Genomic DNA, 27,928 nt, shown 5'->3' with positions numbered 1-27,928 from the left:
AACTCAGTCGACACCGAAAACTCAGTCGACACCGAAAACTCAGTCGACACCGAAAACTCAGTCGACACCGAAAACTCAGTCGACACCGAAAACTCAGTCGACACCGAAAACTCAGTCGACACCGAAAACTCAGTCGGCTCCGAAAACTCAGTCGGCTCCGAAAACTCAGTCGGCTCCGAAAAATCCATCGGACCCGAAAAAATCATCGGCGCCGAAAACTGCGTCCCCGCCGGAAAAAGCTCATAAAGACCCGAAGCGGACATCACAGACACCACCTTCGGAGCCAGATGAACTTTTTCGACCAGATCCTACTCAGAAGCGGATCTACATCAATCCTAACACGGGACATGTGACTGCCATCCCATATAAAAAGCGGAAGCTGGACACTACACCTCCCCCAGCTCCCATACGGAAAAAGGACTGTGCTACTTCACCACTTCGTCCTTCCTCTCCTGTTTTACCTCCTAACCCGTCCCCCCCTCCTCCTCCTGATTCTCCTTTACCTTTACCTTTACCATCTCCCTATAATTCACCTCCTCCACAGGATGATAATGATGACTTAGGGGGAGGGGCGGACCCTGATTTATTTAATGATCCTGTTGATCCAAACGACCCTTTTACGTTCCCAGACCCAGCACCCATGGATGACTGGTCTTATCCTATACCTGACATGCCTGACCCCACTACCTACCCCTCCCCTCCTGATGACCACCTAGGGTTCGGCCAACTTATAAATAGGGCAGCAACATTCCACGGCGTTACAATGCACACAGACGCCCTTGAAGAGGACTTTCTCCTTGATACCTTTGAGCAGTCACAAAAGACTGTTCACATACTGCCCATGATCAAAGGGGTTATAAAGCATGCTACTGAAGTCTTTAAGGACCCTGTTCGAGCTAGGGTTCTCAACCCACGCATCGAAAAAAAGTACCGACCAGCCCCGCAAGACCCTGCATACATTAAGGCCCAGCTCCCTTTAGACTCCCTAGTCGTATCAAATGCCAGGAAGCGCGCTAACTCACAGACAACTGGAGAAACGCCTCCCCCAGACAAAGAGTCTAAGCTTTTAGAAGCCTCGGGCAAACGGGTCGCCGCGCAGGCGGCTAACCATTGGCGTATTGCGAATACCCAGGCCCTGTTAGCCAGGTATGATAGAGCGCATTATGACCAACTTGAGGACCTTATGCAACATCTGCCTGAACCTTTTAAGTCCCAGGCCTCTGACCTCATCCAAGAAGGCAAATTAATATCTAATGCCTCCATTAAATGCGCCTTAGATGCAGCAGACACTGCTTCTAGAGCGGTCAATACTAGCGTCTTACTCAGACGACATGCCTGGCTCCGTATTTCCGGTTTTAAACCGGAGGTTCAAACCGCAATTCTAGCTCAACCTTTCAACCAAGAGCAGCTATTTGGCCCTGCAGTGGATACTGCATTAGAAAAAATGAAAAAGGATAATGAAACTGCCAAGTCTATGGGAGCACTGCAGTCTCATCAAAACCGGGGTTCCTTTCGTCGCTCCTTTTATAGAGGAGGCTCCAAAAACACATCAACTGAGACCACGTCCACCTTTAAAAATTCTGGACAAACATCCCCTAACAGAGGTTATTTCCGGGGAGGTTATAGGGGAAACAATAACAAAGGTCGAGGGCGGGGCAACAACAACAACACCCGCACCTCACCAGCCACCAAACAGTGACTTGCCACCACTCCCCCCAGACCATTCCACTCCGGTCGGGGGGCGACTCCAACAATTCCTGCCTGTCTGGACTTCCATCACCACAGACAGGTGGGTAAGACAAATTATCCAGTCTGGCTACTGCCTCGAACTCATACAATCCCCCCCAAACATACCGCCCAAACAACGTCCAATGTCCTCGCATCATCTTTCTCTCCTCAAACAAGAAGTTCAATCCCTGTTACAAAAACATGCGATAGAACCAGTCCCCCTTCAACATCAGGGAAAAGGGGTATATTCTCTATACTTCCTCATTCCCAAAAAGGACAAAACACTAAGGCCCATACTGGATCTCAGACTACTAAACCAGTATATACATTCGGATCATTTTCACATGACCACTCTCCAACAAGTCCTCCCACTTTTACAACAGGGAGACTTCCTCGCCACATTGGACCTCAAGGACGCATACTTTCACATCCCTATGCATCCCGCTCACAGAAAATATCTACGATTTGTGGTAGATGGGCAACACTATCAATTTACAGTTCTCCCATTCGGAGTAACAACAGCACCCAGAGTGTTCACCAAGTGCCTAGCAGTCGTGGCAGCGCATCTCAGAAGACAACAGATCCATGTCTTCCCCTATCTGGACGATTGGCTCATAAAAGCCAATACATACCAAAAATGCGTTCTCCACACTCATCGCACGATTCAAACACTCCACGATTTGGGATTCACTATCAACTACCCCAAATCCCACCTACAACCTTCCCACTTACATCAGTATCTAGGAGCAACCATAGATACATCCAAAGCCATTGCCTATCCCAGCACAGCCAGGATAGCCAGTATACAAAATCTCATCTCTCAATTTCAAACTCATCCATCTCTTCCAGCAAGAGTGTTCATGCAGCTCCTAGGCATGATGGCGTCATGCATCTCCATAGTCCCACACGCACGACTTCAAATGCGTCCCTTACAGGAATGCTTAGCACAACAGTGGAACCAAGCTCACGGACAACTTACCGATCTGGTGTTGGTGGACAGTCGCTCACTTCGATCACTGAAATGGTGGAACACCATCAACCTGTCCAAAGGGAGACCGTTCTTAGAGCCTCTTCCACAAGTTGTGCTAACTACAGACGCATCTCTCACGGGGTGGGGAGCCCACCTCCTTCACCATACCACTCAGGGCAGATGGACCAGCCAACAAAAACTGCTCCACATCAACCACCTGGAACTCTTAGCAGTGTTCCTAGCACTAAAATCCTTTCAAATTCACCTAAAGAACAAAACTGTCCTCATACGCACAGACAACATGACGACAATGTATTATATACAGAAACAGGGAGGGACACACTCTCTCCAACTGTCCCAACTGGCACAGCAAATCTGGAGATGGGCAATTCCCCAAAACATCTACCTGTTAGCAGAACATCTCCCAGGGATCCACAATCAAGTGGCCGACCTCCTAAGTCGCCACACACAACAGATCCACGAATGGGAACTACACCCCAAGGTTCTACTCCCCTTCTTCCAAAAGTGGGGACAACCAGACATAGACCTGTTCGCCACTCCCGAAAACACAAAATGCCCAACCTTCGCCGCCAGGTTTCCACACCCACAGTCGAAGGGCAATGCCCTATGGATGAACTGGTCAGGCAGATTTGCGTACGCCTTTCCGCCTCTCCCACTAGTTCCATTTGTGGTACGCAAACTGAAACAACAGTCACTAACACTAATACTAGTGGCTCCCACTTGGGCACGTCAACCGTGGTTCACCACACTTCTGGAACTATCTTTAGTTCCACATCAAAAGCTACGCCTCTCCCCGGATCTATTAACCCAGAACCATGGAGAAATCAGACACCCAGATCCTCAAACACTGAACCTAGCGATCTGGCTCCTGAGGTCCTAGAGTTCGGTTACCTCAATCTCCCTCCAGACTGTATGAATATCATAAAGGAAGCCAGACGACCTACTACTAGAGCGTGTTATGCCGCTAAATGGAAACGATTTGCCATCTACTGCGCTAATAATAACATACATCCATTGGATGCTTCCATCCAAAACATCATTTGCTATCTACTACACTTGCAAAGATGCAATCTAGCGTATTCCTCTATACGTTTAAACCTAGCAGCCTTGGCAGCCTACTTGCAAAATAGACAACACCTGTCCCTTTTTAAGGTACCAGCCATCAAAGCGTTTATGGAAGGTCTCAAAAGAATTCTTCCCCCAAGATTGCCACCTGCACCAGTGTGGAATCTCAATGTGGTTCTAACAAGACTCATGGGTCCCCCATTTGAACCTATGCACAAATGTGAATTGCAATTCCTAACATGGAAGGTAGCCTTCCTTATCGCAATCACTTCCCTGCGCAGAGTAAGTGAAATACAAGCCCTTACACTTGAGGAACCTTTCTTACAACTACACCGTAACAAAGTGGTTCTTAGGACAAACCCTAAATTTCTTCCAAAAGTGATTTCCCCTTTCCACCTTAACCAATCAGTAGAACTACCGGTCTTCTTCCCAAATCCAGACTCGGTAGCTGAAAGGGCCCTACATACCTTAGATGTTAAAAGAGCCTTGCTTTATTACATCGACAGGACAAAACCTTTTCGAAAGACAAAACAACTCTTTGTTGCTTTCGCGCCACCACACAAAGGCAACCCGATCTCCAAATCAGGAATAGCCCGGTGGATAGTTAAATGCATCCAAATATGCTACCTCAAGGCTAAACGTACACTTACAGTTCCCCCTAGGGCGCACTCCACGCGTAAAATAGGGGCTTCTATGGCCTTCTTAGGCAATATTCCCTTAGAAGACATTTGCAAGGCAGCCACATGGTCTACCACGCATACCTTCACTAAACACTATTGTGTTGACGTGCAGGCCAAACAACAGGCCTCCGTGGGCCAGGCTGTCCTAAAAACTTTATTTCAAGCTGCTGCAACGGATACAGGCGACCACCGCTAAGGGGAGCACTGCTGTATAATCTATCCTCAGTGTGTGATCTGCAGCTCATATGCCTCGAACGGAATATGCTACTTACCAGTATGCATCTGTTCTTGGCATGTAGAGCTGCAGAGTCACACACGCCCGCCCGCCTCCCCGGGACCTGTATCTGTTCCAGCATCCGTCTTACTTAGACACTACACATGGACATCCTTTCTTTCTTTTCTATATACTCCATCTTTTCCCATCATGGCGAAAAACAATCTGCCGATGGAGTGGATGCCCATGCGCACTGTTGTCCAGGGGAGGAGTCACCAACCTCGTGACCAAAGGCTTCTTCCGAAGACAACAACAACCTGCAATCATCCGAGCCCAACACCAGATGGCGATCTTATCCTCAGTGTGTGACTCTGCAGCTCTACATGCCAAGAACAGATGCATACTGGTAAGTAGCATATTCCTTCTAGGGTAAGGGACTTCCCTTTCAGGGCCCTAGTTTTTGTGCACCAGTGGTCAGTGTCTTGCATGGCTCTGCACTACTGGCGTGGAATGTCGTGAAAAGAACTGACGTCCGCGCGTGAGGGCGGCGTCTAAGTAGATACTGCAACGTCATTCCGGCGACCACGGCGCCAATGACGAACGCGGAGTCGACCGACGCCACCTATCGACCCGCAGAGGCACTGCTGTGGAAAAAGTGCTCCGGATCCAGTCTGACGCCTGGGGGTAATTCTAAGGTGAGGAATCCATAACTAATCTATCTCTCTTACAGATATATCGTTACCGAAGGTAAGTAAATTGTGCTGTAGTGCCTGGGGAAGAGGAAGACCCCTGAGAAGATTACTATTTTGAGCTTTCAGATAACCCAAACATGGACCCATACCACAATACGTCCTCGTAAGGATTGACAACATGACAAGTATTTACTACATTCAGATACCGGGGGTAGGCGGGGGGGTCTCACTCTATCCGTAACTGTCTTTGTTGGCTCTGGGGATATCAGATTGGGCCTTTTGCATCTATGTTCTGCTTCTAGTTTATCATCTCATGTACAACGACAGACTAGATAAGCATGGCTCATCCGTGGCACTCCCACCAAAGGTCTGTTTGCCATCGCACAAAGTGTAAAATGCCAAAGCTTCGCCTCCAGGTACCCATATCCACAGTCTATGGGCAATGCACCATGGTTGCACTGATCTGGTATATTTATCAGCATTTTTCCTCCACTAACCCAGATTACGTATGTGGTCAGGAAAACGAGGCAAGTGTCAATGACCTTCATTCTGGTGGCACCAACATTGGTGAGACAACCATGATATTCCATGCTGTTGTAGATGTCAGTGCATCTGCATGAGAAATTTCCCAAAGAGGTCAGATCTTCTATCTTAGCAGCAGGGTCAGCTCGGGCATCCATACGTCCTACAGCTCAGTACAGTGATCTGGCACCAGAGGTCTTAGAGTTCTCTTACCTCAAACCTCTGGAAGAGTGTTTGCAGATAGTGTGTAGGATATGCAAACCCACCGTACACGGCTGCTGTGTTGTCAAATGGAATACTTGTTTACTACTGCATGGGAAGCACATAGGTCCCCTTAAAGTGTGTATTTAGGAGCTACGCTACTTGTTATGTTCGCAGAACACATAATTAGCATGCACCTCTATCCGTTTAAATCTAGCTGTGGTTGTAGCCTACATGGAAATTAGGGAACACTTGTCACTCTTTAAAATTCCTGTAATTAAAGCCTTAGTGGAAGGCTTCAAAAGAGTCTGCACTCCTCCAGCGCCTTTTTGCATCATGAATGTAATCCTCACTAGCATTATGAGCCCTCCTTTTGCACTATTACAGTCCTGTGACGTGCAGTTCCTATCATGGAAGGTGGTATTTCTAGTGGCTGTTACTTCTCTAAGATGGCTCAGTGAGCTGCAGGCCTTAAGTGTAGAAGAAACTTTAATCCAGGTACATAGAGATAGAGGTAGTCTTTCGAAGTAACCCAAAGTTCCTACCTAAGGGCCTGATTTAGATCTTGGGGAACAGATTACCCCGTCACAGCAGTGATGGATATTCGTCCGCCGAAATATTAATCCTATATAATCCAGTGGAATTTATATTTTGGCGGATATCCATCACTGTTGTGACAGGGTAGCTCTTCTGCCGAAATCTAAACCAGGCCCTAAGTTGGGTTCTGCAATCCTGGTGATCCAAACTATTTTGTTTGCCATCTTCTTCCAGCAGCCAGACTCTGTAACGGAAATGGCATTACATACATTAGATATCTGATAGAGACTACTAGCCGCAGATTCCTTCACGTAGAATTATCCCCAGGCATGAGCCTGGATCCGGAAAACTGCCGCCCAGGCATCGTCCACGCACATGACTTCAGTGAGGTCACATAATTCTCACCCCGGCGCGCCTACGTCAGTTTTTTCCTTTTCCGCATGCAACGCGGATCCGGTTTGTGCTCCTGGCCTGTTTAGGCCTATCCCTTCTGCTATTGCTCCATGTGTGGGAACAGTGTGCGAATGCCTTCGGGCTTTAAAACTTGTTCGTCGTGTGGCCGCCTCATGTCAGCGACGGATCCTCACCCCAACTGTATGTGGTGTTTGGGGGAGCACCACGACTCCACTGATTGTGAGGCGTGCCAGCAGATGGAGCCAAAGTCCTGGCGTTAGTGCTGGATGAAACTTCTTTTGGCTCGTGTGTCCAGGTCGGCATCGTCATCTCGCCCGGCCCCTGAGGAGGGTACTCGGACCCGCGGCTTCCCTCGCTGACTTCGATCTTCTCCAAGGTCGCAAGTGTGCCGCTCCCCTCTTGGTAAGTGTCAGTTTGTCCCCAAGGGTCGGGTTCCGGCCTGTCGGGGGCGTGGGCTCTCCGTGGGTGGTGCGGCCCCACGTGTCGTCCTCTTATCCGCCGTTTCCCGGCGTGGGGGCTACCAGAGCCCAGATGGAGACATATGCGGCGGATTTGCAGGCTTCTCTGGCTTCTCCTTCTCCTCCTTCCCTTCTTGGGACATCAGCGGATCCCTTGCAGTGTGCGGGGCCCTATGCGGCGTCGCTGGCGGCTCTGGCGCCGACTGGTTCGGATCCAGGCTCGGTGGATGTGGTGCCGTTTAGGTGCAGCCCTTTGGGAATCCCTCCTCCGGACCACGGCGCCTCTGCTTCGCTGCAAACCCCCGCGGGAGTCCCTGTGGTGTCACGGGAGGTCGCTGGGGCTCGGGTCACACCCCTGAGCCCCTCTCGGTCCTCGGGACAGGCGGCGGCCTTGTCCGAGATGACGCCGCCACGGCGCCGGCGGCTGCTGGCCCTGGCGGCGCCACAGGTGTCGGCGAGGGCCCGTCTCGCCCTGTCACAAGTCGCGGCTGGCAGGGGTCTGCTCGTCCCTCCCCGGGCCCTTCTCGTTCCTCCGTGCAGGCGGCTGCCTCGTCTGAGGTCAGATCGGCGCCGTTCTGGCGCCGTCCCTTCGTCGCTCTGGTCTCCTGTGCTGTGTCGGAGGTTGCTCCAGCGTCTCCTCCGGCGCCGGTCGGCGTCTGTGTCCTGCCTCAGGTTACGGACTCTTCGGCACCAGGCCGACGTCGGGTAGTTGACTCGTCTTCGGACGCCTCCTCTTCTCCAGAGGTTCGGCGGTTGCGGGTGTCATCCTCGTTGGAGATGGGCCGCCGTGCCGTGGCTTTTTCCCTGACGTCGTCTAAAGGCGGCTCCTCGCAGTCTCCATGACCGCGGTCTTCGCCGGAGGAGGCGGCGCAAGTCCCCCACTCTTCGGCCCCTCTTCCTTCCTTTAGGCCTTGGCCCTTACTTCCTCCGGTTGGCTTGGGGAATGGCTGCCTTAGCTTGCAGCCATCACCTAACGAGGAGCAGCTTTCCCCTCCGCAGGGTCCTATGGAGGCGGGTGCGGCTTTCGCCCACGCGGTTTCCACGGCTGTGGGAATTTTGCGCATGGGTGATCCAGCTACCCATTTTCCCGCAGATCATCTTCTGGAGGTTCTCTATCAGGGCTCTGGTGGTAGGGAACTGCTGCTCCCCTTCGAGGGTTCACTCCACTCTTCTCTCTTGGGGACTTGGGGCCGTCCAGCAACGGGGGACCCGGTGCCCCAGCACCTTCTGCACCGCCACCATCCGGCACCGCGTGATCCGGTGTGCCTTTCTCTTCACCCTTCGGCCAGAGGCCCCCTTTTGCAGTCTGCCTTTCCTGCTTTGCCGCTGCTGTTGTCTCCCTCTTCACGGGAGGCCCGCTGGCTGGACTCTTGGGGGCGCAATATGTTTACCTCAACCAGTGCGGCTCTGCGGGCCCTTAACACACTGTGTGTTTTGGCTAGGGCCACTTTTTGTTGTGGGACTCGGCAGAGTCCCTTATGTCTGCCGCTTCTCCGGAGGGTGCCTGTATGGATTTGAGACATCATGTCTTGGATGGTCGGGAGCTGGCGGCGTTTTTCCTTCGCTCCGCTCTGGATATCTCAGAGGTGCTGGGTCGTGCCATGGCTTCTTCGGTTGTCCTTCGCCGCCATGTCTGGCTTCGGGACCGTGTGTTCCCGGAGAATGTTCGAGAATGGCTGGTGGACCTTCCCTTCGATGGTGCTCTTGCTCCTGCGGACTCAACCATCCGGAGGTTCTTGGCGGGGCTTTGTCCTCCTCCTCCTCCTCCTCCCCCTCCTTCTCCTCCTCCTCCTCCTTCTGGACCCTCTTGCAGGTGCAGTTTGTCCCTGCGGGGCGTTGGACGATTCTTCCTGGGTGACCTTGAGTTCCCCTTTTCGGCTTCCGCCTGCTTCTTGCTGCCGGCGCCATCCTGTCTGGGATTGCCTTTGCTCTGCCTCTTCTCCTTGGAGTCTCTAGGTTGCTCTTCTCCTTTGGTGCTCCTTTCCTTGCCTTGGCCTTGGGCGGAGGTTTTGTTGCCTCACATGGGCGTGGGGTGTTTGGCCTCTTTGCGCCTTGACTGGTTTCCTCTGCTAAGTGAGGACAGGCTATCTTCTTCTTCATTTCCCTTTGCCTGGGGGACGGGGCTCCTCGTCCTGTTTTTGGACTCTGCCCCCGTGCAGTCCTCTGTCTCTGTACTGGCAGGGTTGCTGCCCTGTTCTTTATTCTTTCCCTGCCTTTGGGTGCTGCAGTGCTGCGCACTGCTCTTTATGGTGGTGTTCCTCACCATTCCTTTTTCTATTCTTTCGCACACTGTTGCTATACTCTCACAGTTCTGTCTGCTAGGTTCCGCGTTGTTGCACGGAAAAGTTCTCCAAAGAAAACTGACGTAGGCGCGCCGGGGTGACGCCTGGGCGGAGTCGCGTGATGTCGTTACCCCGGCACGCAGGGATGCTGGGCAAAAAGTTTTCCGGTTCCAGTCGAACGCCTGGGGATAATTCTACGTGAAGTAATCTGCAGCTAGAATCGTCTCTACCAGATACATCGTTACCGAAGGTAAGTAACTCGTACGTCAAGAAGACACTCGTATACTATGTTGATAGAACCAAATCCATCTGTAAGACAAACACACTATTTGTTGCTTTTGTGAAGCTACATATTCAAAATCCTCTACTTCAGACCTGTATATCTGCTCACTAGTCGCTGCAGAACGGCTTTAGACTCAGTGCACAGCATTTGTATTTATAGTCACACGTTCTGCGAATTGAAAATGTTAGTTGCCTTCTAACCATCTGTTCATAGCGTGTAGTGCTGTAGATTCAGATGGGCTCACCATCCTCCCTGGGGGCCAGCAGTGATCTCAGTACTTTTTTTTCACAGTGCTCCGTACCTACTACTCTGTCTTCCAAATGCCATTTCACTTAAAAAAAAAAAACATCCTATTCAGTGGAAAACACTCTGAGGTGGTGTCTTTGTCCTGGTACATTTCATTGTGGACTAAGAATGGCGTCACAACAGGAGTACAGAACATATGAATCCACTATATTGCTCGCTACGGACAGGGTACAGTGTAAGTAATCAAATTTTTGCAGCATGAATCCTTTTCTGGATATACATGCTGTTCCATATTCTTCCATCTAGTGGTTCCGTCCGGAATCTTCTTTAGTCATCGTCCCTCCTTTTTTTTTTTTTTTTTTTTTTGGTTGGCGTTGTCTGTAGCCATTTGCTGCTGTCTATCCTCCTATGATGTCAGACTTGCGCCAGCAGAAGCCGATGTATGTGGTCACCGTCTTCAGATTGTTTTTCCTCTGCTTTGTCTGGAAGCAAATGTTGGAGCTCGAAAGGTGCCTAGAGAAGTTTCAGCACAAATCTACAATCTTCGATCAAAAAAGAGGGGAAAGCAAATAATTGAAGGTGAGAACAGCAAATAGCACCTAAATAGGTGACAGAAGGACACCAGCGTCTGTGTAAGTCATTGACCTCGCAGTTGGAGACTGCATGGGGGGAGCCACCCGTGGACATGGAAAATGCCCCTATGGGTTTTTCCCTCAGTGCCACTGAACAGTTGCACAGAAAGACATGCACAAAGTCTGCAACTTCTCCTACCGAGGGACCATTACACTAAGACCTGCAAAGCATGCTCCAAATTCAGGCCTAAGACCTTAAGAGTGAGGGAAAACCGAGGTGAGAGCACCTCACAAGCATGCAGACGCAAAAAAAAGGGGGCTCGTCATATAGGGAACTCGGACTGTTGAATGAGTTAGAGGAGAACGTAGAGAAGAAGGAAGTGGCACAGGCTGAGGGCTCCGACGCAGGAGAAGAGGCGGTTGGCAAAACTGAGACCAAACAACCGACAAAGAAGTCCAAGGAGGGAGATCCTTGAAAACAGAGCCAGGTAATATCCAAAAAAACATTCTGTGGCTGAGCTGTTATTTTTTAACTCTGTCGCATGAGATTGCCTTGACGACAAAGAATTCAGCTACCAAAGAGAAGTCAAGGCCAGAAGAACACCATGGCCCCAAAAGGGAGACACAGATGGCAATCGGTCCTTGGAGTAACCCTTGGTGTCGAAAGGCGACAAAGAGAAGGAAAAATCCAAGAAGTAGGTGTTGGCACCGAACTTGAGAAAATGGTCTTCGAAACCATTGATATCGAAGATCGAATCCTCTAAATCAAGAGGGAGAAAAGACGCTGTGATGTAGAAAAGGATGCAGTACTGCAGAAAAAGGAGTTCCACGCTGCCGTGAAGGAATACGGGATTCTCTTGAAACTGGAAGGGGAGATAGAACACCATAGCGAGCTAGAGCTACCGGCCAACGGTGATCCACAACAAGAGTAGCAAGCGTTGTTCCCCTATAACTAGGAAGAAACAGAAGGCCAGGGTATCTTTCAAGACTGCAAAAGCAGCAATGAACAGTCACAGAACCTCGCGGTGGACTCCCCAGAGGAGACTGTCGACACATACCCCTCGAGACCATCACTGCCCGATGACATTGCTATATAAGATTCTTTATGAAGAGAGCAGCGGACAGGTACAGGGTATAGCTAGAAGACGAACGTACACAGGCCTGTTTCCACATAGAGGCCCTCCTACCATCACAGAGCAAGAACCAATATCTCCCTATGCTGCCAAACATCTTGGATCAAGGAAGGGAAGCTTTCAGGGAGCCCACCTCATGCAATGGCTGAAGTCAGCCATTGAAGATCAGATTAGTTCCCCGAGGCCGGCTCAAGCTTGGGCTCTGAGGCAGGTGACTTACCATCGGTCCAGGGATAGATAAAAAAGACGGCTGCGTGAGTATGACACCACCCACACACCTTCCCAGCACAGAACTGAGGCCGAGCAACACCTTTGAAGGGCTCGAGTGTCGAGCCCAGAAGCATAAAATCAGGCTTCCAGTCCGCCACTGTCTGAAGGCCATGGTCGGCTCCGAACACACTTTGGACTCGGCACCCAGCCATCACCTACATCTTAAAGCCACGCCGCTCAATGTCCACAGTACTTTCGACATCGGCATTTAAGACTTCCACAAGGCTATCTTCAGCTCCAAACCCCTTGGCTTCGAAAAAACCACATTGCCACTTGCAGCACCAAAAACACCTTTGGTGCCAAAACAAACCTTGGTGCCAGTGGCACTGATACCACATTCACTGCCTAAGCACAGGACACTGTCTTTGGTCAACTCAGATGAACAACTATTCTTCCAACCGTCCCAAGATGAACTCCTAAGTCTGGCAGAAGTGCAGTTTGATGACTGATCAGAGCCTTATGCCTTCACCACCAGAGCCAAATGACTCCCTTCATCCTAAAATAAAACTGGCTTTCAGGGAAGTCCTCAACATGCCACTGGAGGCACAGTCAAAAAGTGAAGCGGTGCTACGACAGACACACCAGTCCCCTACCAGCTCTGCCTCGTCCATTCCCACCTCATCTTCCACCTCCTCCTCTGCCTTCCTCCTAACCTCCTCTCTGCCCTGCTTAACCTCTCCCACTTCCTGACCCTGGGCATATTTCACCACAGTGACTCAACACTCTGGCCATGGGGTGGGCAGTCCAGTATCCTCTCACGATCCTTATGATTCACCTTTCCACCCCCAACCACATGATGACCCCTGGGACGGTTATGATATGGACCCTCCTTGGGACCCTAAACAGGATCTTTATCCTACCAAACGGTCCTCACCATACAACACCACCTCCTAATACAAGGTGCTCCATAGAGCAGCCACCTACCTCAAAGTGGAAATGCATATGAAACAGGAGGATGAAGACCACTTGCTGGAGATGCTTTCTTTTTCTCAGTGTTCCATGCAATACCTCCCAATGTTAAAAAAAGACGTTAAAACCCACTCCTGCTATCTTCAAAGAGCAGGTCAAGGCCAGGGAATCACTCTGAGTGGATAAAAAATAGGTTGTCACCCTCAGACCTAGCATATGTCAGGATCAACTCCCTCCAGACTCACTAGTCAGCAATACACCTGTAAGCATGTTATCGCCCTGAGTATAGGTGATACAACCCTACTGGATAAACAGAGCAAAAAGATAGACGTGGCAGGTAAGCTCGTCGATTCTCAATCCTCCACACACTGGCACATCACCATCTCTGTTGATCTGATCTTCAGGTAGAACGAGGTGCACTGGCACAAGTTGGAGGAGCTCTACCAACATCTCCCCGACCAGTACAAAAGGCGGGGCCAAGATCTTGTTGCAGAGGGCAAGCTATTAAGTGTGCCCTCAATGCTACTGACACTGCAGCATGAAGCATCAATTTGAGTATCCTTATTGCCGCCACGTCTGGCTGCGTGTTTTCGGCTTGAAGCCATGAGTACAGCAGTATCTGATCAACCCTTCCTTCGATGGGGAGCACCTCTTCAGACCGCAGGTTGACCAGATGTTGAAGGAAAATTAAATTGTACACCAAAACCACAAAGTCCTTGGGGGCACTCCAAACCCCTTCTACCTATGGATCCTTTCTCAGGTCCCATTACAATCCAAAACTACCTCTCCTGAGACCTCCTCCAGAGGCAGCAGACCCATTAGACCCCTACACGGTGCTACTTCAGAGGAGATTACAACTGCAGAGGCAAAGATGGTGCTACCAAGGGGCCACCCCTGCAAAGCGGTGACTTGCTCATGCTTCTCCCCTCATGAACACATTACACCTGTCGGGGAAGGAAAATCCGACGTTTCTACCATGGTGGGTAGAAATCACCTCCGACCAATTGGTACTCAACATCATAAGAATGGGTTACTGGTTGGAGCTTACAACCCCACCACCAAACATTCCTCCGTGCAAACCAAGCTACCCAGAACATTATCACATTCTTCAGTAGAAAGTAGAGGCCCTCACTCAAGGGAGCCATAGAGCTTGGGCCGGTCCATCACCGTGTCAAGGGAGTGTACTCCCCTGTGTCCTATTTTTCCCCACAAACTTTACTGCATTTTATGATTAAAGCATATAGTATTAAATGAGAGGTGCCCATCCCCCCCAAAAATATAATAATGTGCAAACTGCAACATGACAGTAGTAAGTATAACAGACTTCAACATTGAATGCACCAGAACAAAGATGAATAATAACATGGACACAGGATTGATTGGTAAGTGTAAAACCCCACCCACCCGGATCCCAACCCAAACTAACAACTACTATGTATCTCTTAAGGCCAGCAACAAGAGAAAAGGAGGAGGGGGAAAAAACCTGGGTGCCCAGGTGAGTTTTGTGTAATATAGGTGAAAACCTAGTGGACATGGGTGATAATGAGCCCTAATCATATGCATTTAATAGGGTATAATCAGATCTGAACCATTGATTGACTGTTCATTGGGAAACTGCCTGCCCACCAGGATGTAAAGTTTTTGTGTTTAAAGCTTTCCAATAGAATGTCCCACTCCATGGAAATTTGGGTCTTGCGTAATCTCAAACTTTCTTCACACCTAAGGGCCACACTTTCGCCAGGTCCCACTGGCATAGGTCCTCCTGCCAGTCTATTAGTTTTGGGGGCTTCAAAAACTTCCCTCTCCTGGTGACAAGATGTTTAGCCAGTAGTCGGGCCAGGTTTTTAAATCTTGTCCCCACCTTGCTGCTCCCAGATCCCTCGGGCTTCCCCAGTATGCAGCAGCCTTCAGTGTCCCGAGTCTGGCTCGTGACCTCCCTCAGTACTCTCCCCTGTTTTTTCTCATGTACAAGAAGTATGGGTCTCTCAGATCCATTCTAGACCTCTGCCCCCTCTGCAGATACATCCCCTCAGAGCACTTCCACATGGTGACACACCAGGATGTCATCCCTCCACTGGAACAAGGAGACTTCATGACAGCCCCCAACCTGAAGGATGCCTACTTTTACATCCTGATGCACTTTGCACATTGCCGGTCACTCTGGTTCGGGGTATGTGGTCAGCATTACTAGTTCAAAGTTCTGCCTTTCTGAATCATCGCCGCATCAATGATGTTTACAAACTGACTTTCCATTGTAGCCATTTGTCTTTGGCGGAATGGAGCACACGTCTTCCCTTACTTGGATAACTGGCTGATGATGAGCGCAACTAAACAGTAGTCTTTGACTTAGACGCAGGCTACCATAGACATACTATCTGTTCTAGGGTATACCATCAATAGCAAACAATCCCGTACTCAACTCTGTTATCTGGAAATTCTATCCCAACCCAGCAAGGGTTCACGTTTTCCATTTGTTACTCCCCTTTTTCAGCCAGATCGCCAAGGAGCGGTCAGGATAGTCATGCACCAACTCAGCATGATGACCTGTTGCATTGCCACAGTTCCCCATGCCACATTACACATGCACCTGTTGCAGGAGTGCCTAGCTGCACAGTGGTCACAAGCAAAGGGTCACTGAGAGGATCTAGTGTCGATCTAGAACCGCACTCATTGCTCTTTGCAGTGCTGGAAAAGCAAGAAGCGGATTCACTGCCACTGTTGACCATCACAACTAATGATTCCCTCACTGGGTGGTGGTCACAAGGAATGTGGCAACTCCATCAACAGGGTATCTTCATCAACTATGTGGACCTTCTGGCCATCCAGTTAGCATTCAAGACTATCCTCTGTCACATCCAACCCAAATTGGTCCTCATTCTTACAGACATGACCGCCATGTTCTACCTGCAGAAACAGAGCAACACTCACTCTCTACAGTTACCTGCATTCGCCCAGGGCATTTGACAGTGGGCCCTCCATCGCAGAGTCCAACTACTGGCAGAGTACTTACCAGGAGTACAATTTTGTTGACCTACTTAGGATGCACCAGCAAGCCCACGAGTGAGCAGTCAATCCACAAGCCCTACTCCTGTATTTCTGTCAGACGAGGTTATCCTACGTAGACCTCTTAGCAACCGCCCAAAACACAAAATGCCCAAGTTTCACCTCCAGGTACCCACACCCACAGACCTTGGGCAATGCACTATGGATGACCTGGTCTGGGATATTTGCCTATGCATTTCCACCTCTCCCACTTCTTTTGTTGTTTGGAGGCTGCGGCAAACATCCCCCATCCTCATACTGGTGGCTAGAACGTGTGCCAGACAGCCCTGATTCACCACCCTCCGAGACCTCTCCCTGTATCCTACGAGAAGCTACTTAACCGGATGAACCTTCTCACACAGAGCCAGGGCATGCTAAGACACCCAAACCCCAAGCTCTTAATTCTTGATATTAGACTCCTGAGGTTTTAGAATTCGGTTCCCTCAACCTGCCTCCAGAATGTATGACCATTCTCAAGAAGGCCGCAGGCCTACAGTGAGAACCTGTTAAGCTACCTAATGGAAACGATTTGTGCACTACTACAAGTCAAATTAACCCTCTTCAAGCAGCTGTCCAAGGCATTGTTTTCTGCTTCACCGCTTCACTTGCAAAATTAGTCCCTCACTTGCACCTCCATCAGATTTCATTTAGCTGCATTTGCTGCCTACGTTCATAACAGGGAGCACGTCACTCTTCAGGGTTCTTGTCATTAAGGCCTTCCTGGAATGACTCAGAACAGTCATTCCTCCAGAGTGCTGCTTTCCCCTGTGTAGAACCTCAACATAGTTCTCATAAGACTTGGGATCATCCTTTTGAACAACTTCCCTCATGCCCTTTGTAGTTATGTTTTTTGGAAGGTGGCCTTCCAAGTGCTACCTCCCTCAGGCGTGCCAGTAAAGTTCATACTGTAACATTGGAGGAACCTTTCTTACATGTTTACAAAGATAAGGTAGTCCTTAGAACAAACTTCACGATTCTCCCCAAGTTGGTCATGCACTCTCTAAAGCAGTAATAGCATGATGGTTCATTAAATGTAGCTAGACCGGTTAGGCCAAAGCCTAAAGACCTTTGCCTGTCCCTCCCAGACCCCACTTTACCTGCAACTATGGATTTCCTCGTTAACATCCCTAAAGCTGCTATCTGCAAAGCAGATGCCTGGTCTACTCCATACATTCACCAAGCATTACTGTGTAGATGTCCTTACACGCCAACAAGCTAATGTGGGCCAGACTGTACTTTGTACACTTTTCCAGCCCTCTGCAAAATCCTTCTGGCTAGCAACCGCTTAGGGGAGAACTGTTTTACAGTTTATGCACAGCATATGTATTTACAGCTACCCATGCCACGAACAGAAAATATTACCCAGTAAGCATCTGTGGTGTGCAGTGCAATAGATTCACATGCCACCCACCCTTCTCCCGGAACTCTTTGATTGTTGCAGATGCTTTTCTTTCTTCATTTCTTGCATGATCATCTGCTGTATCTATATGCTCTATTTACAACCTCACCTGCTGTGCGGAAAAGCAGTTCAACAATGGAACCGATACCCATGTGTATTACCAACAGTAGGTGAAGTCACTATACCTCATAATTCAAAGACTTCTTCAAAGAAAAACAAGTTGCACACATCCGAGCCAACACTAGGCAGAAGGAATATGCACACCATGTGAATCTACAGCACTACATGCCACAAACAGATGCTTAATGGAAAACATTTTCCTTCACTTGTAAAATGTTTTTCATTTTTCAGTGTTGAGTTTAATTTTCATATCTTACTTTAGAGTTTTACATTGTGTTTTTAAGTGTATGGACTCAGACGCAGTAACATTACTTTAAAACATCATTGTTTTAGTATCTAACTTTTTTTTTAAAATAATTTTTTTGTCTGCAGTACCCCTGCGCGTCGAAAGGTGGCGTCGGTCTGCTCCGCGTTCGTCATTGGCGTCATGGTCGCCAGGATGACGTCGCGGTGCCACCCAACACAGATCCGGTACCTCCAGTCACTTTTTGACTGACTTTTTGCAGACTATTGTTGACGCCGTTTTGAGTCTTCGACTCCTGGTACACGTTAGGGATCAATCAGTCATTCATTTGTAATACTTATCCGTGAGGGTCTCAAGGCACTGGGGAGGGGAGGAGGGTAAATGCTGCTACTGCTCAAAAAGCCAGGTCTTGAGGAGTCTTCTGAAGGTCAGCAGGTCTTGGGTCTGTCGTAGGTGGATAAGGGAGGGTGTTCCAGGTCTTGGCGGCGAGGTGGGAGAACGATCTGCCGCCGGAGGTCGCTCTTTGGATTCGGGGGATTGTGGCGAGGGCAAGGTTGGCGGAGCGAAGCTGGCGGGTGGGGGTGTAGAAGCTGAGTTGTCTGTTGAGGTACGCTTGTCCGGTGTTGTGGAGTGCCTTGTGTGCGTGGGTAAGGAGCTTGAAGGTTATCCTCTTATTGACGGGGAGCCAGTGCAGGTCTCTAAGGTGGAGTGTGATGTGGCTGCGGCGAGGGATGTCGAGGAGCAGGCGTGCAGAGGCGTTCTGAATGCGTTGAAGTCGTTTCTGGAGTTTGGCCGAGGCTCCTGTGTAGAGGGCGTTTCCGTAGTCCAACCTGCTGCTGACGAGGGCCTGGGTGACCGTTCTTCTTGTTTCAGTGGGGGTCCACTTGTAGATCTTGTGGAGCATGCAAAAGGTGATGAAGCAGGAGGAAGAGACGGCGTTGACCTGCTTTGTCATGGAGAGGGTGGAGTCGAGGATCACCCCTAGGTTGCATGCGTGGTCAGTGGGTGTTGGAGCTGTTCCCAGTACGGTCAGCCACCAGGAGTCGTCCCAGGCCGAGGGGGTGGATCCGAGGATGAGGACTTCCGTCTTGTCCGAGTTCAGCTTCTGTCGGCATCAACTCGGCGACAGCTTTCATTCCTTCGTGGAAGTTGGTTTTGGCGGTGTGGGGGTCCTTGGTGACGGAGAGGATCAGCTGGGTGTTATCGGCGTAGGAGATGATGTTGAGGTCGTGCAGTCTGGCGACGTGGGCGAGCGGTGCCATGTACATGTTAAACAGCGTTGAGCTGAGGGATGAGCCCTGGGGTACGTCGCGGATGATCTCGGTGGCTTTGGAGCGGAAGGGGGGAGGCGGACACTCTGTGTTCTGCCAGAGAGGAAGGAGGTGGTCCAGTCCAGGGCCTTCTCTTGGATCCCGGCGTTGTTGAGGCATGTGCGGTGGCCGACCGTGTTGAAGGCGGCTGACAGCTCTAGGACGATGAGGGCCACGGTTTCTCCGTTGTCTAGCAGGGCCCTGATGTCATCGGTGGCGGCGATGAGGGCAGTTTCGGTGCTGTGGTTGCTGCAGAACCCGGACTGGGACGGGTCCAGGATGCTGTTCTCCTTGAGGTAGCGGGTCAGTTGTTTGTTGGCGGTCTTCTCGATGACCTTCGCCGGGAACGGGAGCAGGGAGATGGGCCGGAAGTTCTTGAGGTCCTTGGGGTCCGCCTTGGGTTTCTTGAGTATGATGTTGATCTCGGCGTGTTTCCAGCTCTCCGGGAAGGTTGCTGTCTCGAAGGAGATGTTGATGGCTTTCCGGAGGTGGGGTTCTATGGTTGTGCTGGCTTTGTTGAAGATGTGGTTTGGACACTGGTCTGACGGAGATCCAGAGTGGATGGTTTTCATGATTTTGATGGTGTCATCATCATTTGTTGGTCCAGGAGAGCAGGCGGTCGGTGCGGATGGTGGCCGCGGGGGCGGAGGTCTCAGCGGTTGTCGGGGTGGTCGTGGCGTTGAAGCTGTCGTGGATGTCTGTGATCTTGCGATGGAAGAAAGTGGCAAGCGAGTCGCACGGTTCTTGTGAAGGTGGGATGTCGGTGTTGGAGCTGGGGTTGGAGAGTTCATTCACGATGTTGAAGAGCTCTTTGCTGTTGTGTGCGTTGTTGTCTAGGCGGTCTTCGAAGGAGGCCCTTTTGGTGGATCTGATGAGGTGATGGTGTCTGCGGGTGGCGTTCATGTGGGCTGCTTAGCTGTCTGGTGTTCGTTCATGGTGCCAGTTCTTCTCTAGTTTTCGGCAGATTTGTTTGGAGGCCTGGAGGTCTTCAGTGAACCAGCTGGCTTTCTTGCTGGTGTGGCTGTTGGAGGGTTTCTTGAACGGGGCGAGGGTGTTGGCGCAGTTGTCGATCCACTGACTGAGGTTGCGGGTGGCGGTGGCGGTGTCGGGGCCGGTGGGGTCGGCGGGTTGGCTCAGGCCAGGGTGGTGGTTAGCTGGTCTTCGGTGACTTTGCTCCAGCAGCGGCGAGGGATCTGTTGGGTGCGGTGGTGCGTGGTGGGTTTCTGGAAGGTAAAGTGGATGCAGCGATGGTCGGTCCAGTGGAGTTCGGTGGTGTGGTTGAAAGGAGACGTGGGGGCTTGCGGAGAAGATGGGGTCAAGCGTGTGGCCGGCGGAGTGGGTGGGTGTTGTGACGAGTTGTCTGAGTCCGAGGTTGGCGAGGTTGTCGATCAGGGTGGTGGAGTTGGTGTCGTTGTTGTTCTTGAGGTGGAAGTTCAGGTCCCCGAGGAGGATGTAGTCCGTGGAGGCGAGGGCATGTGAGCTGACGAAGTCGGCGATGGACTGTGGTCGGGGTCCGGGTGGTCTGTAGACGAGGGTTCCTCTGAGGGTGGTGTTTGGGTCGTGTGGATCTGGAAGTGCAGGTGTTTGGCAGTGCTGAGCGTGTCGTCGGTGCTGGTCGATACTCTGGGAGTGCTCCTGTGGATGATGGCGGTGCCTCCTCCTACTCAGTTGGTGCGGTCCCTGCGGGTGATCTTGTAGCCTTCCGGGATGGCTATGGCGATGTCTGGTGCCGAGGAGGGATTCAGCCAGGTCTCCGTCAGGAAGGCGACGTCTGGGAGGTTGAGTCGAGTAGGTCCCAGAGTTCAACAGAGTGTTTGCGTGCGGAGCGGGTGTTGAGAAGGATGCATCTGAGGTAGCTGTGTCCTTTCCCGGTGTCTGAGTTGAGTCTGGTGAAGCTGCAGTTCCGGCAGGAGAAGGGTCCTTGGGTGCGCTTCGGGGCGGCCAGGAAGCAGGTGTGTGATCGTCTGGTGTTGAGTGCGTGGTGGGTGCTGGCTTTGTGGCAGTGTCGGGTGTCATGTTGGTTGCGGGGGCCTGGGGTTCTGGCACTGGGCGCGGTCCAGAGCAGGGGGGGGCAAGGCTGCAGGGGACGCAGCGACGGGAAAAACGGGGCCAGGAACGGTGAGGGAACAGCAGGCAAAGAGGGCACGGGGCACAGAATACAAAGGGGGAAAAGGAGGGCGAAACAATTAACTAATAAAACAGGAGCAATGCAGTACAAACAAACCTACAGCCAGCCACTGGCCACCAGGGATGAGGCGCAGGTGGTAGCCAGCGGGTGGAGGAGGGCCTCGAACTCGTGGCTGCAGCAGGGAAACACAGGCACAACAGGTGGTGCTGTTGCGGCGTGGGGAGCAACCTACCTGGAGCAGGGTCAAGGGTCACTCTCCTCACCACGCTGCGGCCGCCGTAAGAAGGGGAGGTGGGAGGGAGGAGCGGCTGGGAGGAGGGAGCGGACGAATAGGCGAGCGGGGGTGGGGACGCAGCGCCGGGAAAAACAGGGGCGAGGGAACAGAAGGCAAAAAGAGGGCACAGAAAAACAACGGGGAAGGAGGAAAACCAAGCACTTAAACAGTGAAGAACAGAGGCAATACTGTACGGAGCAGGAGGGGCGGAGCCGCAGGGGACGCAGCGGCAGGAAAAACGGGGGCAGGAGCTGCGAGGGAACCGCAGGCAAAGAGGGCACGGGGCACAGAATACAAAGGGAAAAAGGAGGGCAAATGCAACAAAATAACAGTAAACCGAGGAGGAGAGAAACGAAACAATTAACTAATAAAACAGGAGCAATGCAGTACAAGCCACTGGCCACCAGAGATGAGGCGCAGGTTGTAGCCTGCGGGTGGAGGAGGGCCTTGAACTCGCAGCAGTGGCAGCAGCAGCGAGCAGGGAAACACAGGCACAACAGGTGGTGCTATTGCGCCGTGGGGAGCGACCTGCCTGGAGCAGGGTCAAGGTATGCCCGGTTTCAAGACTTGCAGTTCCTGCCGAAAGTTGATGTCGGTGACGGACCCGCACCACGTGTGCCTGTGGTGTCTGGAACGCGACCACGACCCCAAGTCGTGTTCTGACTGCTGGGCCATGAATCCGAAATCTTTGCGGGAATGGTCCCGAAAGCTTCTCGAGGCCCGGCAGTTGGCTCCGCATCGTTCGAGGTCCAGGTCATGCAATAGGTCAAAGGACCGGTCGCGTAACAACAACCACCACCTCCCCCCTGGTTCTTTACGGCCAGATTGGCAACCACAGGAGGGTGGGGAGGACTAGGAGGTATCTAGAGACCCTTTAACTGACCAGTTGGAGTCTGATCCGGACTGGCGAGAGGAGTTTAGGATCCCAGTGGTCTGGATACTTCTCCAGACCTAGGCATGTTGTCTCCTCCTACGGTGGCTACGGAGGAGGGAGCTTCCTATGCAGTGGTGTTGCATAGGGCGGCCGAGGCTCTCAAGCTACCTACGGTGGTGGTATGGACTAACTTCCTGACAGAGGTGCTCCAACCTGCCGTTTAATGAAGCCCTCATTGACATCCTTTTGGACACCTTGGTCAGGCCCAACACAGGGGCGCCTGTGGATAGGATGATCGCCCGACGCCACCGCTCGGCTCTGGGCGATTCCTCTTTTCTCTTACACACATCCCTCCCCTGAGAGCTTGGTGATCCAAGCTTCGACGTCCAAAGGCGCCTTCCCTACTGCCCCACCTGATAGGGAATCCAAAAAGCTAGACCAGCTTGGGAAGATGTTTTCTTGCTCCAGCTTGGGACTGCAGTCGGTAAACACTGCTTGTCTGTTTGGCCGTTACCCCTACTCCGTGTGCGATACGGTGGCCAGGTGCTGCCCAGTGCCCAGAGGAGGCCCACGCTATACTCTCCCGTAAAGTTGCCGAGGGGAGAGACGAAGCCAAGTTTACCGTTCGCTGTGTACTGGACGCATTCGACTCGCTAGGCAGGGCAATTTTAATTTCGATAGCCCTTCGACGCTACGCCTGGCTGAGGTAGACTGGTATTTCAGGGGATGTCCATGCTACCCTTATGGACATGCCCTTTGATGGCCGTCGCCTAATCAGCGACAAGGCAGACAACACACTAGAGCGCTTCAAGGACTCACGGACTACGGCCAAGTCCTTGGGCCTCGCCACCATCTGCCCTAAGTAGTCTGCTTTTCGCCCCTTTCGTGGCTATGGAAGGAGTGTCCTGCCATGTTCCACCCAGAGCCACAGGCCCGCACAAGCGGTTCAACCCTTGCACAGCCGGGGACGTGAGAACCACCGCCCTGGGTCCGGGAGCCAGCGAATGGACCAGTCCACCACAGTTCCCTCTGCAGCAGCCTCCAAACCCTCCTAATCCGGCCTTTCAGGGCCAAAAATCACCAGTGGGCAGCAGGATTCGCCATCACCCCCCAACTGGCGCACCATCACATCAGACAGGTGGGTTTTGCAGATAGTCCGAAGGGGCTACTCCCTCCCCTTCAAGACTACCCCTTCCTCCCCTTCGAGACTACCCCTCCATCCATGCCACCTCTGCACCATCACATGTCGGAGGATCATCTGGCCCTTCTCCAAGAGGAAGTTTCGGCACTCTTGCCCAAGAGAGAGCCATTGAGAGAGTTCCTGCCCCAGAAGTAGGTCGTGGTTGCTATTCCCACTACTTTCTGGTGCCCAAGAAGAACAAAGGCCTGCGTCCTATCTTGGATCTCAGGAACTTCAACTGCTTCCTCCGGAAGGAAAAGGTCAAAATGTTGACGCTAGTTCAGGTTCTGTCTGCCCTGGAGACTGGATGGTACCGTTGGACTTGCAGGACACTTATTTTCACATTTCTGTCCTGCCGGCCCACCGGCATTACCTGCAGTTCACGGTGGGCCACGAGCACTTTCAGTTTCCGTGCTCCCTTTTGGCCTTACCAGCACCCAATCGGGTGTTCACGAAAGTGATAGCGGTGGTTGCAGCTCATCTGCACAGATCAGGGGTTCCAATTTTCCCTCATCTCGACTACTGGCTGTTGAAGGTGAGCTCGCCCCAGGCTGTCGTCTGCCACCTCCAGACTACGGTGGACCTCCTGAATTTGCTGGGGTTCACCGCCAACGTGCCGAAGTCACAACCGACTCCCTCTCAGAAGCTCCTTTTCAACGAGCGGTTCTGGACACAACGCAGTTTCGGGTTTATCCTCCCAAGCAGCGAGTCCGGGATATTCGGACTATTATTCTGATCTTTCCGCCCTTATCCCGGGTTTCGGTCAGAATGACCCTGTGGCTGCTGGGCCTCATGGCCTTCTGCATCCTGCTGGTAGATCATGCCAGGTGGCATATGTGGGCCTGAGTTCCAGTGGGCACAACATCAGGGGAATCTGTCCGATTGCGTTCAGATCTCGGAGGGCACTGCACGTCAATTGCAGTGGCGGCTAACAAAGCAGGATTGGGTCAACGGCAGATCCCTCTCTTTTCCCCAACCGGAGTACACAGTGCTGAAGGATGCATCACTTCTAGGATGGGGCGGCCACATGGGAGAGGCGGAGATCAGAGGCCTCTGTTCTTCGGCGGAGTTCGGGCTCCACATCAACCTTCTGGAGCTTCGGGCGATCTGTCTTGCACTAAAAGCTCTGTCAGGGCAAGAGTGTTGCAGGTGTTCACGGACAACACCACCACCATGTGGTACTGCAACAAACAGGGTGGGGTGGGGTTGTGGACCCTATGTCAAGAGGCTCCCCGTCTCCGGACAAGGCTGGAACATCAGGGCATATCCCTGGTTGTTCAACACCTGATGGGTTCACTGAACGCCAGGGTGGAAGAACTCAGCCGCAGGTGCATGATGGATCACGAATGACATCTTCACTCAGGGGTGGCACAAGATCTTTCAACAGTGGGGAGAGCCTTGGTTAGATCTGTTCGCCTCTGAAGAGAACGTGCAATGTCAGCAATTCTGCGCTTTGGAATTTCCAAGGCGGCACTCGCTAGGTGACACTTTTCGTCAAGAGTGGAGTTGCGGTCTTTCATACGCCTTCCCGCCTATACCACTTCTGCCCAGTGTGCTGAAGAAGATCAAGCGTGACTGGGCCCAAGTCATTCTTGTGGCTCCGGATTAGGCACGAAGAGTCTGGTATCCTGAGCTGTTGCACGTGGCCATCGATCCTCCGATTAGACTGCCTCTTCGGGAGGATCTTCTGTCGCTGCAGCAGGGGACAGTCCTCCACCCGAAACTGTCCAGTCTCCACCTCCTTGCGTGGAGATTGAGCTGCGACAGTTGACAGCCTTCGACCTTCCTCCCGAAGTCTGTGATGTTATCCTGGCAGCCAGGCGTCCCTCCACTAAGTCGGTATACGCCTGCAGATCAAACAGATTTGTGGCATGGTGCGCAGCAAAGGCTGTGGATCCCCTTTCTGCCCCTCTTTCTGAGATTCTCTTGTTCCTCCTTTCTTTGGCCCAGCAAGGCTCTGCTCTGGGCACACTTAAGGGCTCTTTCTCAGCCATTTCAGCCTTTCTTAGGCATCCTTATCAGCCTTCTCTTTTCAAGTCCCCTGTTGTAAATCGCTTCCTCCTGTTTCCTTCCTAATGCTACAGTGGGACTTGAACTTGGTTCTTACCTATCTGATGTGGCGCTCCCTTTGAGCCGCTTCATAACTGTCCTCCCAGACTTCTTACTCTAAAAACTGCTTTTGTGGTTGCCATCACCTCTGCCTGCAGGGTGAGTGAGCTGGAAGCCCTTTCTTCAAAACCTCCTTTTCTGGCTGTTCATCCAGAGAAGGTCGTCCTTAGAACCAGGCCTTCTTTTCTCCCAAAGGTGGTTACTTTTTTCCACATTGGTCAAACCATCACTTTGCCCACCTTCTTTCCTCCTCTGCATCCTTCTAAGGAGGAAGAAAGGCACCACCGTCTGGATCCAAAACGTACGCTTTTGTTTTATTTGGATCGCACCTAGCTATTCCAGGTGGATGACCAGCTCTTTGTTGGCTACGTGGGTGCCAAAAAAGGTTGGGCCGGGCACAAACGGACCATCTCTAGGTGGGTCTGTTTGTGCATTAAAGCTTGCTACTCTTTGGCAAAGGAGGAGCCTCCAGTGGGACTGAGCGCCCATGCCACCAGGGCGACAGCAGCTATCACTGTTTTGCGACGGGGAGTCCCCCTCGATGACATCGGTCAGGCAGCTACGTGGGCATCTCTGCACACATTCACAAAACACTACTGCCTCGACAGCCAAGTCTGGAGAGACGGCTTCTTTGGCCATTCTGTTCTCCATGACTTTCTAGTGTGATCTTAGTTCGCAGGCCCACCTCCGGGGTTGGTATTGCTGGGGTATCTATTCTAAGTTAAGGAATCTAAAACTAATTGTCCCTGTCAGATGAACAAATTACTTACCTTCAGTAACGATATATCTGTAAGAGACATATATTAGTTATAGATTCCTTACCGCCCCAGCCATCCTCCCCGTTCTGTGAACTGACTTCTAGGGTCAGGGGATCCCTTTCAGGGCCCTAGTTTTGTGCACCAGTGGTCAATGTCTGCGTTCTGCGCTTCTGGTGTGGAATGTTGTGTAAAAGAACTGATGTCAGCGCGCGAGGGCAGTGTCTAAGAAGCTGCTGCGAAGTCATCCCGGCAACCACGACGCCAATGACGAACGTGAAGCCGACATACGCCACCTTTCTACGCGCATGGGTACTGCTGCCGAAAAATTCTCCAGATCCAGTCTGATGCCTGGGGGTAATTCGAAGGTAAGGAAACTATAACTAATCTATGTCTCTTACAGATATATCGTTACCGAAGGTAAGTAACTTGTTCTTTATGCATTTGATCAGTTTTTGATGGTGATTGACATAATCAGCCATTTATCAGTATCATATTCTTGTTTCCATAGGCGTTGCTCTGGTTCCTTATGGTCTACCATGTATTCGTGAACTCTTCCGTTTCCTCGTTTCTCTCATAAACCCCCATGACAGGCACAATTCTGAGGTGATGATCCACATGGGCTTGCAGCTGCTCACAGTGGCTTTGGAATCGGCAGCTCTTTCAAACTATGCCTCTCTTCTAGGGCTGGTTAAAGATGAACTCTGTCGGCATCTCTTCCAGGTAATCCTATAGTGTGTTCCCGTTTGAAGCTTAATGTGACTGCTGTGTAAGTGTGATGCTAAAAGAGGTTTTGACTACTATGTATAAGTAGGATGAAGAAATAATTCCAACTGCTCTGTGCTCTTTTAACCAATTTTGTGTTGTACCTGTATCATGGAACTTTCAACTCAATAGAGTTTGATTGGATTGCAGATGGCGTTTCTGCGTTTGTGTACTATTATTTAAACTGTGTTGTCACTGCAGCCTTACAGCTATGTGACAAATATGAAAGAATAGAAAACTAAGGAGTTCTAAAAAAGCAAAAGACCTCTCAGTTCTTTCATGGCTACACTAGCATTCATTAATTATTTTGAATTATTATTTATACGTTGTATTATTTTGCAAACTCTCTATAAAAATGTCATTGAAGGGTGTATGCAATTAAAAACAGGTCTGTTTGATCGTTAATCAATTTTTGCCTATACCAAGAAAAAGAATTTATACCTTGGGCCAAAGTACCGTCATTGGATTATGTTGCAGGCAAAAGCAAATGCTTCATTTGTAATAGAGACCAACAAGCATTGACAAAGCCAA

General features: G+C 51.2%; 1 protein-coding gene across 5 annotated transcripts in view; it reads left to right on the top strand.

The window, feature by feature from the left end:
* The window catches only part of GBF1 (golgi brefeldin A resistant guanine nucleotide exchange factor 1), a 2,300,480-nt gene that overhangs the window by 565,066 nt on the left and 1,707,486 nt on the right, over window positions 1–27,928 (top strand). For all 5 annotated transcript variants that reach the window (XM_085603553.1, XM_085603551.1, XM_085603552.1 and 2 more), the window contains exon 12: window positions 27,144–27,355. In XM_085603553.1, coding sequence (XP_085459679.1) covers window positions 27,144–27,355 — 212 coding nt within the window. The remainder of the gene's footprint in view (window positions 1–27,143; window positions 27,356–27,928) is intronic.

This window comes from Triturus cristatus, chromosome 1_2, assembly GCF_964204655.1.
Source record: "Triturus cristatus chromosome 1_2, aTriCri1.1, whole genome shotgun sequence".
Lineage (NCBI taxonomy): Eukaryota > Metazoa > Chordata > Amphibia > Caudata > Salamandridae > Triturus > Triturus cristatus.
Note: the sequence above shows the minus strand (reverse complement) of the source record. Positions and strands in the feature narration are given on the sequence as shown.